Source organism: Glycine soja, chromosome 12 (assembly GCF_004193775.1).
Source record: "Glycine soja cultivar W05 chromosome 12, ASM419377v2, whole genome shotgun sequence".
In the NCBI taxonomy this organism is placed as follows: Eukaryota; Viridiplantae; Streptophyta; class Magnoliopsida; order Fabales; family Fabaceae; genus Glycine; species Glycine soja.
The window spans coordinates 40,388,158-40,406,753 of record NC_041013.1 but is presented as its reverse complement, the minus strand read 5'-3'; the positions used below and the strand labels follow the sequence as shown (position 1 = coordinate 40,406,753).

The 18,596-nt window shown below is 32.5% G+C and overlaps 2 protein-coding genes across 2 annotated transcripts; one reads left to right on the top strand and one right to left on the bottom strand.

The window, feature by feature from the left end:
• Positions 1–2,952: 2,952 nt before the first annotated feature.
• Positions 2,953–4,397, bottom strand: LOC114378475 (zinc finger protein CONSTANS-LIKE 3-like). The gene is made up of 2 exons (XM_028337072.1): positions 3,819–4,397; positions 2,953–3,492 (listed from the first exon to the last, which is right to left on the bottom strand). The coding sequence occupies exons 1-2, from the start codon at positions 4,314–4,316 to the stop codon at positions 3,325–3,327; spliced, it is 666 nt and encodes a 221-aa protein (XP_028192873.1). The 5' UTR covers positions 4,317–4,397; the 3' UTR covers positions 2,953–3,324.
• A 7,045-nt stretch (positions 4,398–11,442) lies between these two features.
• Positions 11,443–12,164, top strand: LOC114379028 (tubulin alpha-2 chain-like). The gene is made up of 2 exons (XM_028337588.1): positions 11,443–11,737; positions 11,815–12,164. The coding sequence occupies exons 1-2, from the start codon at positions 11,443–11,445 to the stop codon at positions 12,162–12,164; spliced, it is 645 nt and encodes a 214-aa protein (XP_028193389.1).
• The last annotated feature ends 6,432 nt before the right edge of the window (positions 12,165–18,596 follow it).

Below are 18,596 nucleotides of genomic sequence, written 5' to 3'. Positions count from 1 at the left end.
AGCTAATGCAGAGGGGCACCTTTTGTTAGAATGTAATTCCCTTTTTTGGTTTTTTAGTGCAATGTTATCTCTCTTTACCGAAAAGCCAACAACTAAAAGAATTAGTCCATAACCATCAAAAGGTGAAAGCTTCTGAAAACATCTCGAATGAGTTTTAGTTCTTGTCATATATGTATGAAAAAAAAATTTGTTAGAAAAAAGAAAATTTATTTTAGTTGTCTCTATATTTCAAAAGAAATTAATTTTCGACTATATTAAGGGAATATCTTTGGTGCAAATAAAATAAAATCTTTGAAAAAAATAAAGGACTTCAAGTAAAATTAAGTTTTGAAGTCCGAAATACTCATAATATATCTACCAAAAACTCAAGATTGTGATAATCTAACAAAAAGTAAATTAAACAAAAGATCCTAATGATAGTTTATAAATAAATAACATGGTGCAACTTAAAAACGTGACACATGAAGCATGGCATGGTAATTTGAAACTGGGAGATTCTTATTAATTCGTTAATTCATATACTTGTTGATAGGTCGTAACGCATTAGCACAAATTGCTATATCGAAGCAACTTCCTCACAGCTTTGAATGAAAGAGAGAGCAGAATTTTTGCTTTCCAGAGCCACAGGTTCAGCTGCGTGTCTAACCCTGGGTCATCGCATTTTCTCACACGCTTTTCTCTTTCTTGGTTGATAACAAATCTCATTGCACCTCGCTTCAAGCAACTCAGACTTCAACCGATTCATAAGAGAGCCACAGGTTCACCCCTGTATTATTACAAATCAGCCTATCCAGTCTCATGTCTGTTCTGTTATTTTCCCCTCTGCCATTCGTCAAGTAAAGAAGGGACCCTTTGGCAGGAATGTGAACTAGAGAATTTTGGTCAGTCCAAGACCTGAAGTCTACATAAGAGACCTCTTTTTTCTTGAGCTTTTAACACACAATTGAAATCTCCGAAGAAGCCCCAAGGTCTAGGGTTATTTTGCTGGATTCTGCCCTAAGGGACCTGTGGCTTATGTGGGAAGAGTTGGCACAAATTGTTGAAAAGAAAACTAGCTGCTGATTCTAGTTAATAGAGAAGCCATATGTTGATTTGACTGCAAAAACTTTTAGAGATAAGCTATTCCAAAAGAAGGAAAAGATTTTAGACATGTCCACCCAAGGTTCAGCAATGAAAATAATATCAGGCTTACACTACTAAAAAAATATTTTGTACCACATAAGCTCAATGACAATTCTCCAAAAATTGTTGTCTTTGAGTAGCAATGACAATTTTGTAAATAAGCTAACATTTCAATGACGGGTTCCATCAAAATATTGTTGAAACCTGAAAATGATAACGGTTTAAAAAAAACTGTCGTCATTTCACTACAAATAAAGCATTTAGTGATGTTGGAACAAGGACGGTTGTATGAAAAATCGTCTTCAAATCTCCGGTCGGTGTCAATTTTGTAATGTATGGAACGCGCTAATGACAATTTTATCTGAAACCATGTAAAGACTTTCAATACGACGAAGACAGTTTCAATGAAAACGGTCGTAGATCTTCATTAGGAAACTATTTTGAAGGCTTCCTCTTTGGAATTTTTTTGAGGTTGCGCCCTGAGGAGACTTTCCATTTTTCTTCATCTTTTTCTTTTGAGATTTAGAAACCACATTGATAAACGGAGGCTCTTTCTCCACTGCTACTGTTGTTTCATCAGGATCTGAAATTTCTTCTTCAGTTTCATCTGCCATATTAGCAACAATAGTCTCTAGCTGAGGCTCTGAAGTTATATTGGCCTGTGGTTTCTTAGCTTTTGAAGAATCTCCTTTGATATATAGAGTTTTTCTTGGCTAGCATTGGAGTATGCTTGGCTTTGTCACCATTATTTTTCCCTTTTCTATTACACTGATCGAGCCAAATCATATTCTACTGAGGCTCTGAAGTTATATAGCTTTTGAAGAATCTCCTTTGATATATAGTGCAGTGACTGCAAAACAACGAGAGCTTTTCATATTCAACGGAGATGATAAAAGCAAAATGATCCCTTTCAACCATAATCTCACCTGGTAAAAGGCCAGCAAGGTCGACATCTACAAGAATCCTAGCATAATGCCCGAAGACTCTATTTTTGGTGGAAGCATCCATGGCAATGGGTGTAACTTCAGCAGTGATCCTAAGTAAGATTTGGGGCCTCCAATACTACTGAGGCAGATCAAAGATGTGAATCCACGTTTAGGTGTGTGTCATCTTCATCTTATTTGGGTTGAAATCTTTGCTCCATTGAGAAAGACCAAGTAAAGAAACTTTGGATAAGTTTGTGTTTAAGAAATTACACTAATATATTCTAAAAATGAGTTTGAACTGCACTTTAAGTCTTTATATTTATAATTCAGTTCAATGTCATATTTTAAAAGAGTAGAAAACTTTAAACATTTATATAATAATAAAACTTCTTAGTTTAATGGATAATATTTTAATATGATACTATATTTATATTTATATCATTTATCTTGAAATAAGTATTATAAAATATACCCTAACTATTATTATATAATTATTCTATTACTTAACTTTATATAATATTAAAATTAAAATTAATGTATCACATTACAAACCGAAATAACTTTCCATCTCATGTTATCAAAACAAAAAAGTTAAATTTGAATTTAAATAACCTTATTGAAGTTTCAAATCGAATTGAGATACATATAAATGTGTCGCAAGAAAACTCCTAATCAGTGGCTTAAAATTTATTTACAAGTCAAAAGGAAATATCTTAAAAGATTGACAGCTTCAATAAATTCAGCATAATTTTTACTTTTGGGCGCGAATTGCAGCCTGAATCATCTCTACGTGTCAAAATTCAATGTTTCCTGCACATCATTATTACCTAATTAATTGACTTTCCACAAAAAAAATCTAATTAATTGCCTTCCAATGAATCAAGAGAAGCAAAACACCCTAAGAAAAGATAAAAGCATGTAGTTAGAGAATTTGATATCATGAATCAGGAATCACATTCCTTTGCTTCGTAGTTTTTCCTATCAATTCATCACAACATTAAGCATCCTCACCTACTTATAAACAGAAAAAAAATGTTATTTTACAATAATAATGAAATAGAAGTAAAAAAGTTACATCACCCCCACCACCTTGACCCTCAAAATATCAAAACAAAAATTAATAGGAATAATAAAAAAAAAACGATCCACACACTTGATTGTCATTATCAAAACCCGAGATGTGTTAGAGAAAGTTAATAATCAAAGAGCCCATAAATAATATCCAATGGTACGGCCCCGTAGATCACGCGGTTGAGATTCCTCGTGCCCCTTCAGATCAAACGTCTTCAGATGCTCTATCATCACAACAACCGTACGGAAACGCCGCTCTAGCCCTCCGTCGCTCAACCGCCACATCATCGGCGGTTCTCCGCCGCAACCGAGCCAACCAACATCCTCTGTCCACTTCGCTCCGTTCACATTTCCAATTATTCGAATTCGAACCCTGTAAAACCAATGAATTAATTTTAAATAAAAGAAAACTCACCGGACTTTGTTAAGGATTTTTTTATCTGTAGAAATCGATGTTTACAACCCTCATGCAGTTAAATAGACCCGTTTAATTTGAATAAGTTTGGAAACGCAAAAATTGGTAAAATCGACAAAATAAATAAACAAATTCACTTTAATGATAGATGGCATGAATAAATGAATGATTTTTCTTCTCTTGTAGGATAAATATTTATATATTGAATTTTTCGTTTCAGAGAAATATTCATATATTGAATTTAATTAGTGTAATGCATTGAAAAAATATTAGTTTTTGTAAACCTGAAAATCGTCGTTCTCGCGACGTCGTTTCAATGTGGTTGAAACCTCGTCCACGTTGTTGCACCGGCTAATCGACTCTTCGCTGCTGGAAGAGCTTGGGGACGGTGGCGGCGGCTCGGAGGACCAAGGGACAACCTGGTTGTCTCCGTCCTCCTCGTCGGCTGCAACCTCGTTCTCCTCGCTCTCACCATCGTCATCGTAGTCATCCTCATCGTCGGTGTCTATGTCGTCGTCGTCATTCCCTCCTTGGCTCTCTGGGCCCTGTTCGGTGGTTCCGCCGGCGCAACTCTGGCACAGCGAGACGGTGTTGCCGAGGGCAGAGCCGGAGGCCTTCCACGGCGTGAGTGACTGGCACGCGTGGCAGAGGAGCGTGCGCGTGTGTCTCGCGACGAGGAAGTTCGCTCCGTGGACCTTGGCGTCGCAGTCCCAGCATAAGCTAGCCTGGTCCGACTCGCAGAAGGTCCTAGCTGGAAGCTTGCATAGCTCGCAGTTCTTCATCTCAAAACCAATGATTTATGATTCAGATTTCAGACTCTTCTCTTTAGCTTTTCTTCTCTCTCTCTCTCTCTCTCTCTCTCTCTCTCTATATATATATATATATATATATCCTAGGTTTATAGTCAAAACCCGAAACTGCCCTCTTGTATTTAGTAAGTCCATAAATACCAGAGTAATTTTCACTCCGAATCCTATCTGCCTTTGATTTTGTAGAATGGAACAGCGCGTAAATAACATTATAGAAATGTTTCCATCGTTGGTTGGGTTGGCTTTGTGCCTTTTTGGATTATGCGTGAATAAGGAAATTTGTTTAATCTACTTGTTTTCTTTCTGTCTTCTTTTATTTTTCATATATACAATGATGCCAAGCTCTATTCTACCAAGTTATTTTTATGTTTATTATAATTAGCTTAAAAAGTTAGAAAAATGAGTTGGTAGCTAGAAAGTTAAAGAATTAATTTATTAAATTAACTCTTAAAATATTTAAAAAATGTAAAATAATAATAATAATTCTAATTTATTTATGAAAAATAAATAAAAAATTAAATAAATATATTGAGAATAAAAATTAAAAAAATATAAAAATTAAAAATTAATCTTTTAAAAAATATTAAAAAAAACTTATTTATCAAATAATCAAACATTTTTTTATTAAAAACTAACTAAATTGTCCAACATATTCTTTAATTTTGTACAGTTTAGTAGATATATCTTGCTAATAATGTTTAGATACAAGTGCAACTTTCACGTATATTACTTTATAATTTTGCTATTGTTTAGTTTAATTGCTTACAGTTTTTGTGTAGATTGACGTTTTAAAAATTAGTTGTTAGCTGTATTATCCTATTCCAAGTATTACTTTTAAAAAAAAAAAAAGGAAAATGAAGAGTATGAAATTCTTAGTTAACTTTAAAAAATAGGATATACATACTATTGACTTATTTCAATAAACTGTGCAACAAACTCTTCAAAATTATTTAAATAAATTTCCCCATTAAACTTAATTACTTATAAATAATTAATCAATTACTTACGTAAACACACGTTTAAATTAACTAGAAAAAAAAAATAATGTCATAGGTCCATACCAGGTGCAATATATGTGGACCTTATGTATGGAAGGTCTTATAACAATTAAACATCTTTGCTCTATGCTGCATTAGCTCAATTTATTTGTAATATAAAAAGAAATTCGGTGTTATTCACTTTTACTTCTTATTTCTTAAAAAGGCTTACAGAGCATATTTCCTAACATTATATATATTTACATGTGATGTCTTTCCTGTTTAATTATCATCTTAATGTTCAATAACGGAAGTCAAAGTTTTTCTCAGTGAATACAATTCACACACATAATAGAATTTAATTTGCGTGCATATTTAAAACTTTATCTTCATTACTACATATAGACATATAGTGTTTTTTTCTTAAAAAAAATTATAGAATAAAATGCATTTTTTTATCAAACAAATAATGTAGTTTTAAACTGATAGAAATATATAAATTAGAAATAATGTAGCATTTTACTTTCAAAAATAGAAGTCACCGAAAGAAAAACGCAATTATTATTCGGATAACATTATATATATATATATATATATATTCATATGCACAATCTTTTCCATATTTTTTTATAGTTTTTGGTAGATACTACACATATTTTACTTGAGAAATAATTTTTTTTATAAAACTATTCTAAATTATAAAACTCACCCTCTTATCACACCTAATATTTTCTATTATTTGAACTGGATATCACCCGTTTAAGATAAAATAAATATATTTATTCTATATCACTTTGGTGAAATTTTGTGATATTCCAACACAAAACAAATAGTTGCATAATTTTATAAGTTAACAATAATAAAATATATACAAGTTATTCTATTGGTCAATTAAGATATTTTTAATCATATTAAATTTATTAATTAATTGTATTATTATTTTAAATTTTTTTCTTTATCCACTTAAATATTTTTCATTAATATTTAGAGAAAGAATAATTAAAAAAAAATTAATAGATGTAAAGAAGAAGAGAAATAAATTTTTGATAGAAGGAGGAAGTATTAGAAGAATGACCGAATTTAAATTGGAGAAGGAAGAAGTAGGAAGCAAAGGGAGGAGTGGTTTTGTGGTGTGCGGGGACGCCAGGTGTCTGCTGGAAAGGGAACAAGAAGGGTTTGGGTTTTGTGTGGTGTTGCCTTATAAAAACATCAATAGCATAAACGGATATTTTTCCTTTCTTTTTCTTTGTGGTTTTTGCTTTTTTGGGAAGAAAGAAGGAACAAGGAATGAGTCCTTCCACGTGGCGCTTAGGCATCATGGAGATTCCTATTTGCTTAGGTGCCTCCATTTCATCCACTTGGTCCATTTTATATGTGCTGATGTTTTCATGATTTGATTTCCCTTGCCACTCCTATTCCTTATTATTCAATTCTCCTCCTTTTAGCATTTCAAAGTTAAATTAGTTTTTCTTTTTTTATTTGATGTTTTAATTTTTTATTAAAAATTTTAAATTATGATTTTTAAATTGATTTCATTTTATCTTTTTTTTGTCTAAATTAAATTAATAATATTAAAAAATATATATTTTATAATCGTTTAAAATAAGACAATGTTAAATTCTCATCAAATATGATTTCTCGATCATGATGACTTAATTTAGATAATTAAATTAAATTAAATTAATTTAAGCAATTAAGAGGATTAAATTATCTTTAAAAAAATTAAAAGAATAAATTAAATTTAACAAATAAATTAGAGGAAAAATTAATTTAACTATCTTTCTTCCAAACTATGTACACTTTTTTTTTTAAAAAAAAGTTTGTTCAACACCGTTTTTGTGATCGCTTTCTCTCTGAATATGACTCCGGGGAAGGAAGGTTTACTGCCCCAAGTACGCCACTAGGTCAACATTGGCGGGGTTCCTCTTGCTAGAGAATTGAATATTCCATTCCTGAATGGACGTTGCAGAGGGCAAAAAGAAATAGCTTTGTTTGTGAATTCTAGTCACTGTAGGAGGTTTCATGTTGATGGACCATGGATTTGGGATGATTTTTTTTTTTTTTTTTGGTTATACACTATATGTATCCTTTATTGGCTGATTGATAAGTAGGACGTTTATTTCGAAATTTATTAAAAAGGGTTATTTTTGAATTATATTATTAAATTAGGATTGTTTTGATCAATTAATAGGTTAATTCGTTAGTTAAATTAAAGAGTTGAATGTTATATCAATATTTTAATTTATTCTTAAAAAATTGGACTGGCAAGCAGTCCACATGACATTAGGGTGAGTGTATGTACTCGAGCCCCCAACCAGCCTGCGAAGCCCACAGATTACGGTCTTAGCACAATTTATCTGATAATAGTAAAGGATTTTTGGCCCACGGGCAGAATTGCATAACACAAAAATCATTTTACACTTGACGTTTGAAGTGTTAAGACTGATATTTTATTATTAATTATTAGTTTTAGTAATATTTGATATTTTATTTTGAGTTAAATGTTTAATGTTTAATTGAATATTTATATTTTTTTTATTGAATATTAGTCTTGAAAGTATTTAATATTTTATGGAGATTTAAATGTTTAATATTTAATTCAACATAATGTTTAATATTTGTTAGGGCAAATAATGTTTTTACAACTCTCAAGTGTTTTTTTTTTGTTGAATATTAGTCTTGAAAGTATTTAATATTTTATGGAGATTTAAATGTTTAATATTTAATTCAACATAATGTTTAATGTTTGTTAGGGCAAATAATGTTTTTACAACTCTCAAGGGTTTTGACTAAACAAACAAAGTCTTATGAAGAGTCTAATTATACAATAGTTAAACAGTGTTTCATTTCTTAGTCTTATAAAAATATGTGCATGGTCTCATCTCCTAGTTGGAACAAAATGCATATAAACTCAGAGCATAACACGAAAAACATATCAAGAAAGCTTTGTAGAAGTCAAATGAAGAAAGTCTTCTTTATATTTCAAAAGGCATTCCTACCTATTTTACAAAGCACAATACTGTATGTACTTTTTCACACAAACGTTATTTTATATCCTTTGTTGCACAATAGAAGTATGAGATAAGGTAGATAAGTTTAGTTCTTCATCTTATCAAAGTGACGAGTCAGCGAAAGACATTAAATGTTGCATTAATACCTCAACATTCACTTGGACACTCACGAAGAAAAGAAAGATGAAGACTTGCAAACTTACAACGACTACTTTTTAAGAAGCCTTTATATACTAGAGAAGTGAAGATTATGGGAACTCTTGATTGACAAACTAGCTATTTCTTGTAATGTTTCATTCTCTGAGCGATCTAAGACCAAGACTTGAACTTAAATTTGTAATATCCATTTGAAAATGATACAAGTTAGTGAGCTTTATCCTAATATTTTTTAAACTGAAAACGATTATAGCTTGAAGAAATTTTGTAGCATAGAATACTTGGTGTAATTTGTAATAGCCAATAGGGTATTATATCATAATTATGCTTAGGATTCTAAAACTTTCACCCCTCTTTCATATCCTCAACTTTTCAGCTCAACCTAACAGTGTTAAACTTGTCTAGCTAGGTTAAAAATACAATTACAAATTAGAATAAATTTTTAAACATCTCTATTAAAGTCATCATCTGATTCATTGTCATCTTTCTCATCATCTTGATCCTCAAACTGGTCCAAATGGAGGACTCAAAGAAAAACTCTCCATAAACTGACGCCATTACTCTCGAACTAGACGTGACTTTTCTTGTAGTGTCTTCAGTTGCTCCTTAAGGATCTTATTTTCATAAAAGATGGAAAACTAGAGCTCTCAGTTGCTCAAATTCAGACCGTGAGATACCATTTGTGCAAGAGGAAGGTCTGAATTTCCCAGCCTCTGAACTTAGACCAAATATCTGTCTTTTCTTGTTCATACCTCCAACATCATCTATGTAGACACCATTGTTGGACTGATGACTGGACACATCATCCTCTGATATTTACGGTGAGTCTAAAATTTTCGTCTACCATACTCATTCTGAAAATTATGAGTTTGAAACATATGCGCGTTTGGGATTGTCCATTTGAGGTGAAAATATATAACACAAGAGAAGAAACTTGACTCGAGGACTATTAGTGGGTATTTCATTGGATATGCCGAAAGGTCTAAAGGTTATAGGTTTTATTGTCCATATCATATTACTAGGATTGTGGAATCAAGAAATGCCAAGTTTGTTGAAAATGACTTGATCAGTGGGAGTGATCAATTGAGGGACTTAGGTTCTGAAATTGATTATATAGAGTCTCAACCTTCCACATTAAGTGAAAGATTGGTTGTAATTCATATCTCTCAAGTTCAAAGGGATGATGGAGAACACATGATTGGCATTCCACAAACTGTTGCTGATAATCCAGTAGATCAAATTGATAATCAAATTCCTGAAAATGATGAACAACCAGTTGAACAACATGATCCCCAAGAAAATGTTGATACAACATTAAGGAGGTCTACTAGAGTAAGAAAATCAGCTATTCCTAGTGATTATATTGTATATTTGCAAGAATCTGACTATAATATTGGAGTTGAAAATGATCCCGAAACTTTTGATCAAGCCATAAGTTGTAAAGAGTCAAATTTATGGTATGATGCCATGAAGGATGAGATGAATTCCATGCAGAGTAATAGAGTTTGGAACCTTGTAGAGTTGCCTAATGGGGGAAAAGGCCATTGGATGTAAATGAGTCTTTAAGACCAAAAGGGATTCATTAGGCAACATTGAGAGATACAAGGCAAGACTAGTTGCTAAGGGATTAACTCAAAAAGAAGGAATTAACTACAATGGACTTTTTCTCCATTATCTAAGAAAGATTCTCTTCGCATTATCTTGGTATAAGTTGCTCATTTTAACCTTGAGTTGTAATAAATGGATGTAAAAACAAATTTTCTTAATGGTGATTTAGAGGAAGAGGTTTATATGAAACAACCTGAAGGCTTCTCCTCTAGTATTGGTGAGCATTTGGTTTGCAAGCTTAATAAATCTATATATGGTTTAAAACAAGCCTCCCGTCAGTGGTACCTTAAGTTTCATGGGATAATTTTTTCATTTGGTTTTGATGAAAACCCTATGGATCAATGAATATACCATAAGATCAGTGGGAGTAAAATATGTTTTCTTGTTTTATATGTAGATATTTTACTTGCATTTAGTTGAGTTTGTCTCTTGTTTTGAGGCTACATCACATGATGTATGGCTTAAGAGTTTCATTTATGGGCTGAAGATAGTTGACACTATTTCAAGACCTTTGAGAATTTTCTGCGATAACTTAGCTGCTGTCTTTATGGCTAAGAATAACAAAAGTAGAAGTCGAAGTAAGCACATCAACATTAAGTACTTAGCCATTAGAGAAAGAGTAAAAGGCAAGAAAGTGGTCATTGTGCATATAAGCACTGAGTTGATGATCGCTGATCCTTTAATTAAGGACATGCCATCGTTTAAATTTAAGGATCATGTAGAAAGAATGGGACTTGGTTCCACTTTATGATTGTATACATACATGTTAAAATTAAAACTTTTATATTGTGATATTTTCTCATATTTAGGTGCACATTGATTTATTTGAGAAAAATTATGTTTTGGACCAAGAATAAACATTGGGTTTATTCATTAAGTTTTATTGCCAGTTTAAGTATATTGCTTGGAAAATTGAGCATATTATAATACATGGATGATATTAATCGTTATAAGAAGAACTATAACCATGATTGGTATATTCATTTCTCAAGAAGCACTACTACAAAAAACTTATTCTACAACGCGGCTTCAACTACTGTGCTTTAAAAATGATGTTGTTTTAAACGCGGTGACATTTTAGTAAATAATAGATGTATTTCAATGACGTTTACAAGGGAAACGATGTTGTATTTATATTACAAAGACGTGCTCAACACACTGTTGTTGAGTTCAATTATTCAAAGACGGGTTTTATAAACACCGTCCTTGAAGGGGGTTAAATCTTTTTCCCTTTTGCACAGTTGCACTATACCCTAGTTACCTCACTCATTTTGTGTCGTTTGTTTCTCGACAGGAAGGCTTTCCAACACTGCCGTGCTTGTCCTCGTGAAGGCTTTCTAGGTCGTCATGTGGATCCAGGTGGGAAACTCCTGTTGGGAACTCTACTGCCTCGAACATGGCATCCAGCCCGACGACATGATGCCTTCTGACTCCACCTTCGATGTAACCCACGACGCCTTCAACACATTCTTCAGTGAAATTGGATCTGGCAAGCATGCCCCCCGTGTTGTCTTTGTCGACCTCGAACCCACTGTCATCGACGAGGTCCGCTGCGGCACCTACCGCCAACTCTTCCACCCCGAACAACTCATCTCCGACAAGGAAGACGCCGCCAACAACTTCGCCTGCGGCCACTACACCGGTTCGTTCCTCCCTCTTTCCCTCCCTCAATTTCAATTTCAATTTCTCTGACCTAATTTTTATTTTCCCCTATTTCAGTTGGCAAAGAGATCGTAGATCTGTGCTTGGATCGCATCCATAAGCTCGTCGACAACTGCACCGGCCTACAAGGCTTCCTCGTCTTCAACGCCGTCGGCGGTGGCAAGTACCCTAGGATCCACTTCATGCTTTCATCCTATGCTCCGGTTATCTCTGCCACCAAGTTCTTCCATGAGCAGTTGTCGGTGCCGGAGATCACCAATGCCGTGTTCGATCCCGCCAGCATGATGGCCAAGTGTGATCCAAGGCACGACAGGTACATGGCTTGCTGCTTGATGTACCGTGGTGATGTTGTCCCTAAGGATGTCAATGCTGCTTTTGCCACCATCAAGACTAAGAGGACTGTCTAGTTTATTGATTGGTATAATTTTCTCTCATTCTCGTGTCAATTGTCATGTTTACTCACATTTACTAATATTCATCACTAGATTTGTGTTTGAAAAATTGTTTGAGTTGTGGAGGCTATAACCATCAGATTATCTGTGAACATGAACAAACATTTACTAATACTTACATTTTGATCCCTACTCCTGCCCTTTTTATCAAATTGGAGTACCTGTCACTTGCCCCCATATTGGGAAATCCTTGTGGAGTAAAATATGTTTTTGGCAATCAGGTTACTTTGACTAGAGACTTATGGTATATTGTTTGATCCAACCTGACTTAAAGCTGATTTTAATGATCTGTGTTTTAGGCTGATCATATGCTCAAAAAAGTATCGGACATGATAATTTGCTACTCTATGTTTGACGTCTATCAGATGTTTGATGCGTTGCATCAACTGAAAATTAATGTAAGATCCAGTTGTTTAATAATTTATCCTTATTGTAGAGGCCATTGGGTTGCCCTGTTTTTATCTAAGTCTAGCTAGCTACACTGAATGGTGCAGAATTAGAGAGGAAAAACACTGGCAAATCCAAAGGCTATGGCTTTGTAAGTAATTAAATTAATTAATTCATGACTCATATATTGAAAGCTAGCTAGCTATAGTAATCAGAAATGTTAATCAATTAATGTTGTAATCTTTGTGGTAAATATATATATAAAAGGTGACTTTCAAGGAGGCTGAGGCTACTAAGAAGGCTTGTGAGGATTCAACAACTCTCAATATCAATGGCTGTCGAGCGAATTGCAATCCGGCTTTCCTAGGTGCTTGTCGCCCAAGGTCTTCTTCCAATATTTCACCACCTCCACCGCAACCACAAGGTACACAAATTAATTCATCTTCGTTTTTAGCTACTTTAGTAGAAACTACATGTTTTCTTTATTGTAAATTAAACCTCACGTCATTATATCTAAATCATTCTTACTATATATCAATTGAGTAATGTATGTATATGGACTGTAACATTTTCAGTTTATGTGAAAAATCATTTTCAACTACACTACTTGAGTGATTAATTGAGTTGGCCTTTTTAGTGATTATGAACATCATGAAGGTCTAACATTGTGATGCTATCTGCAGGGGGATCCAACGGTAAAATGTTTTTTTAGAAAGTAAATTATTACTATTTAAAACTAATAAAATACATGGTAATATATCCTTTTCTTTTTACTGTACACCAGTAACATAACACTGAAATTACAATCTAAGAACTTATATAAAATTAAATAAGTTTAATTATTTTGCAAATTCATAATTTTTTTTAATTATTTTAATGAGTGATTTATCTTTTAAAGAAACAAATAAAATGAAAGAATAAGGTAAGATTCTATAATTCTTATTGAATAACACAACACTAAACAAGCATGTACTTTATTACTCGTATATCATTTTATATTAATATACTTTTAACCATTTAGTTATATCTATTCTCATTTCAATTTTTCACTTGCAACTTGATTCTGCTGAATAATTCACACATAAGGTCATTTAATTTTGGAGACAAGAATAGTCCATTTAATTCTAGTATTCTTTTCATCAAAAGAAAGGTTGGATCTTGTTCATATGTTGATGATCCCATTGGGTGTCAGTCACTGCTGTCACGGGCAATGCACAAGGTTGAAATTACGTAGTTTATGATCCTGCTACACATGTTTATACAAGTATTAACACCCTCTCTATTTGTTTGCTTGATCTAGGTGTTCGGCCTGACAAGTTTGTTGTGGGTCTGGTTCTATCACAGTTGATCGGTTGGTTGGTACCTTCTCATCTGATCCTTGATTGATTGCTTTTGCACAACTCTACTGTGACCCCTTTTGGTATAATGATGTTTTGGCATCCATGTTCTGTTTGATTATGTTTTTATTATTTCATTCTACTTTTTTGAGCAACCAAATATTATTTAATGATGTTGAAATAGATTCTTATTGCTTCTTTGGAATTCTATTGTTAAACAATATTAAATATCAAACCAACCATTAAATAGATTTATATTTGGACTTTTGTGTTTGATTTTTGTATGTTTTGGGAAAAGCTACCTCTTTAACTCCTAATAAGTCCCATCCTCAAGTGTTGTCTGTAGCAGCCTTTAGAAAGAGTGGGAGCATGAACACACCACTGTTGGTGTCTGATATAAATGAGCATGTTGCAACCACCCTAGTTGTTGCCAACACCAAAAAGATGCATACCTCAGAGCTTGTTTTGGTAGAGAGGGAGACACAAAGAATCTTGTAAGAAATTCCCAATCTTTACCTGCAACTTGCAAAGTTTTAACAAAATGAGTACTAGTGTAAGATACAACAGAGGAAAAAAAAAAGTGCATGTCATTGTAAATTAGTATTTTTTTTAATTTGTGCTAGACTCTTATCATATCATCCGTACCACATGACCAGGTAGTTTAAGATATAAAGCATACTGAATGATAAGCCTTTAATTCAAAATATACTTTATATTTTGAGTAAAAATACATACAATTATTTTTTATTTTAAACATTCTATTTATATTTTTAGTTTTTTATTACATCATAAATTCTATCATATATAGTTCTTTTTTTAATATTCAAAGTATTTATAATATCTTTGAAATATCTCCTCAATATGCAAAGAATTTATTTTGTAAATCCTATTGAATGACTTATATGGAAGCTTCTTCTTACTTAATATCCTCTTGTAGTGGTTTCACTTGTTCTTTTCTCTAAGGACAAAATTCTCTCTAATCTCATAACAGTTTCCGTTTTGTAAGTATCTCTCTCTCTGCATGATGTCTTGTCCTTTTACAACTTTCATAGCCTTAATTTGCTTTCCTCACTGCCCATAAAATAGAATAGGAATAAAGGTTGATGCATGCAAAAGAAAAAGCCATAAAAACTATTACTAACATTGAGATGTTTGCGGTTCTTGGGTCTCTATTTTTCCGAGGACACAACATATACTGCCCCATGCCATATTCTAGACATTCACTAGCCCAACCATAGTACCCTTTTTCTTCTCTTCCTTTTAGGCATATATAGGAACGTGCATGATTTTCTCTGCATTGCATTCAATTCATACTCTAATTTTGAATTGAACATCTCTATCCTGAAGTGAACATCTCTATTATGTCTGATAGGTTTTGTCTGTACAAGATATTGTATTGAAACACTTGGGTTATAATTATTGTTTCTTCAATTCAGCAAACTATGGGACCAGTCATGTTCTTGTTCTGGCTGACTTTTCACCAAGTACTAGGACAACAAAGTTAGAGAAGCTTTTTGAGAATCTCAAGGATCGTGGATTTGTGATTCGTTAGGTCAATGATACAATTGCCCTTACAGTATTCTGAACACCTCCAGTTGGTAATTATAAAGTTACCTGACTTTATTATTGTTTTCATGTGTAATATTATCATAAATTTTGCATACATTGAAGTGTATTGTGATGCATTATGATGGGGAACTCAGGTTGCATGCGGCCAAAGTTAATATTGGGGGGCTCATACATGTATCCTTATTAAAATGTAAACTAGTAATTAAACACTTTATTTGGATCTTTCAATTGAGCAACTATATACTTAGTTTCATGAATGTTTATTTATATTTGTTTATTATTACTTAGATAATATTGTAATTATAAATACGCAGCTTTTCATATTAAAATCAATATTTATAATTAGAAAAATATTTTATATGTTACTAATAATCAATAAATATATTTATTGATTATTAGTAACATATAAAATAGTTTTCTAATTATAAATATTGATTTTAATATTATATAATAATATTTATTGATTATTAGCAATATTGATAATATTGTAATATTGATTTAATTTACCTAAAATTTATTTGCATGTAATTCAACATTTAACATCGATGCTAATGTTAGAAACGATGTAAAAATATGGAGTTTCTAAGACGGTGCTGACGTCAGCACCGTCTTAGAAACTCCATATTTCTACATCGTTTCTAACGTCAGCATCGATGCGGAAATGGACATATTCTACATCGTTTAACAAGGGACGACCGACTTAGAAGATGTAATTTCTACATCGGTGGCCTGAATATCACCGATGTAAAAATGCGACCTTCAACAACGTGCGCAAATTTTGCAACGATGTAAATTAAGCACTTTCTAAGTCATTTTGAATCCATCAACGTCTTCAATAAATACTTTTCAAAGACGGTGGTGGGGTTAGGACCGATGTAGAAAACGTTGTATTTCTACAACGGTGGATTTTGGAACGATGTTGAAACATAACACTAACAACGACGTCGTATTCTACATCGGTTGACCACCGATGTATAATGCTGTTTTTGACCGATGTAAAAAGTGTGCTTTGTAGTAGTGAAGATTGATCATTGACTTAATCATTGAGTCAAAATGTTTGGACAAACTGGGAGAATATAATAATTTTGGTCTGAACGTTTTGGAAAATAAAAAGCTCCATCAGTTTTGGAATTGGGAAGCCAAATTGAATGACTACTAATGGGTGGCAATGACCATTAATGAGTGGTAATGGTTACTAAACGCATTCTTGATGGTAGAATGCCTATATATAGCACGTGTATTTGGTCCCTGAGCTCATCTCTTCCAATTCATATGATATACCATCTAGAGAGAGAGTGAGAGTTTGGAAGAACTAAAACAAGATAACTCTTTCATGACAATGGCTGAAAGTATAATTTGATTTTTGTTTTTTCGTATTTTGTTAATGATCCATGTTTCTTTTTGTAGTTTGTAATATCAAAGGTTAAAAATTTTAGTCTAACATCTATAGCTGCGCCAATAAGTTCCAACAGTGGCAATGTATAGACTCAAAATGAGATCCCTAGGAATCTACTGCCAATAAAAAAATCACAAGATTAAGTGCATATGCAAATTATTCAGCACACTTCAATTTAGTAAGAAATTGGAACATATCTAGTACATGGGACACTTAATCATAACAATATAAATCAGTCTCAATATTCTGTTCCATTTCAACTAGGTAATTTGTAAAATTAACAGCAAATGATTTGGTCAAGTATATTTCAAAAAGCACCACAGAAATTCAATTTTAACGAAATTTATGAAAAGAGAACAGCTAAAACTAAAATCAATCCCTAATGATACAAATTGGATAGAAGCGATGATGGAAAAGGGATTGGACTTACTTGAAGTGTTAAAATGTATAACCAATCGAGTTCATTCATCCTAATTCCCTTTGTCAAACAAAGGCACGCTATAAGCACCTTCAATAAAATCAACAGTAGAAATTATTGGCATACATAAATCAAGTTAGAAAATTTATTACAAAAAAGATTAAGATATCACAGCTACTTCCCTAAGGTACACGACCGACGGTTCTTGCTTGCTCTACTTGAATGAGAGAGGAAAAAAATGTTGGAATACAAATGTGAGGTGAAGTCTTACATCGAGTAAAAGTGAAAAAATTAAGCGTAATATAAATGAGGAGAAAATCCTTAAACTTGAATCTTAAAGTTTTGGATTAAAATATAATGTCATGATTCGTGTAACTCTCCATGGTGTTTATTCATTAGTGTAACTTTCCAATTTAATTGTTTATTGTGACAGCAATACGTCACATGATGAATGTTTTTTTTTATAACTCTTGTTCTAGTCTTTTAGATTAATTATGTAACAGATAATAATTAAGCTGGTTGTGGTTTTGAATTTATGTTTCTAAGGAACTTTATATTTCTCTTTATGCTTCAAAGTTGCTCTTTACCCTGACCGAACAAGACATCACTGATAAAAATTTGAAGGTTTAATTTGACTTTTGTTATTTACTTATTTGCTTTAATTTGGTGTCTTAATTATTAAATAAATAAATAAATAAATAAATAAATAAAATGTTCAAAATAATAATTAAACTATACTAAAATACTACCAATAACTATTCACCTCAATATACAGCTGCCAATTGAGTTGATAAGGATAATTTTTAGGTGGTTCAGGATAAAATCTCATTTATGATCTCAACAAATAATCGTATTATACATGAATACTTTAATATATTAAAATTGATTAAGGAGAATTTAAGATTTCATAACACCTTAAATTATGAGGTATCACTATTAATTCTTCTGAGGTTGTTATTGTTAATGAGTATATTTTTTATTATTCAATTAATATGCGATTATTAGACCACGGCCACGGATCCTGTGGTGGTATCAGACCACCGAATACCCCCCACTAAGTTAACTTAAGACAAAGAAGAAAAATATTAGGGTGATAGAGGCAACCGAATGTGAGGTAACAAGGTAACGAGTACTGACGAATGGCGTAGACCTGGGCGATGACTTTGATGCCATTGACGCTAGCAGTACCACATAAAAATGCATGATTTTCCTTTATACACGTCACTTCAAATCAATGATAATTGTGGAAAGACTTGATATCACTAATAACGACATTATTA

Bases quoted from the DNA above. Each gene is read 5' to 3' on its own strand.
- LOC114378475 (XM_028337072.1), bottom strand. From the start codon at position 4,316: ATGAAGAACTGCGAGCTATGCAAGCTTCCAGCTAGGACCTTCTGCGAG. The intron at 3,493-3,818 runs GTTTACAAAAAC...TTGGTTTTACAG, and splicing joins GCGAGAACGACGATTTTCAG to GGTTCGAATTCGAATAATTG.
- LOC114379028 (XM_028337588.1), top strand. From the start codon at position 11,443: ATGTGGATCCAGGTGGGAAACTCCTGTTGGGAACTCTACTGCCTCGAA. The intron at 11,738-11,814 runs GTTCGTTCCTCC...CCCCTATTTCAG, and splicing joins CGCCTGCGGCCACTACACCG to TTGGCAAAGAGATCGTAGAT.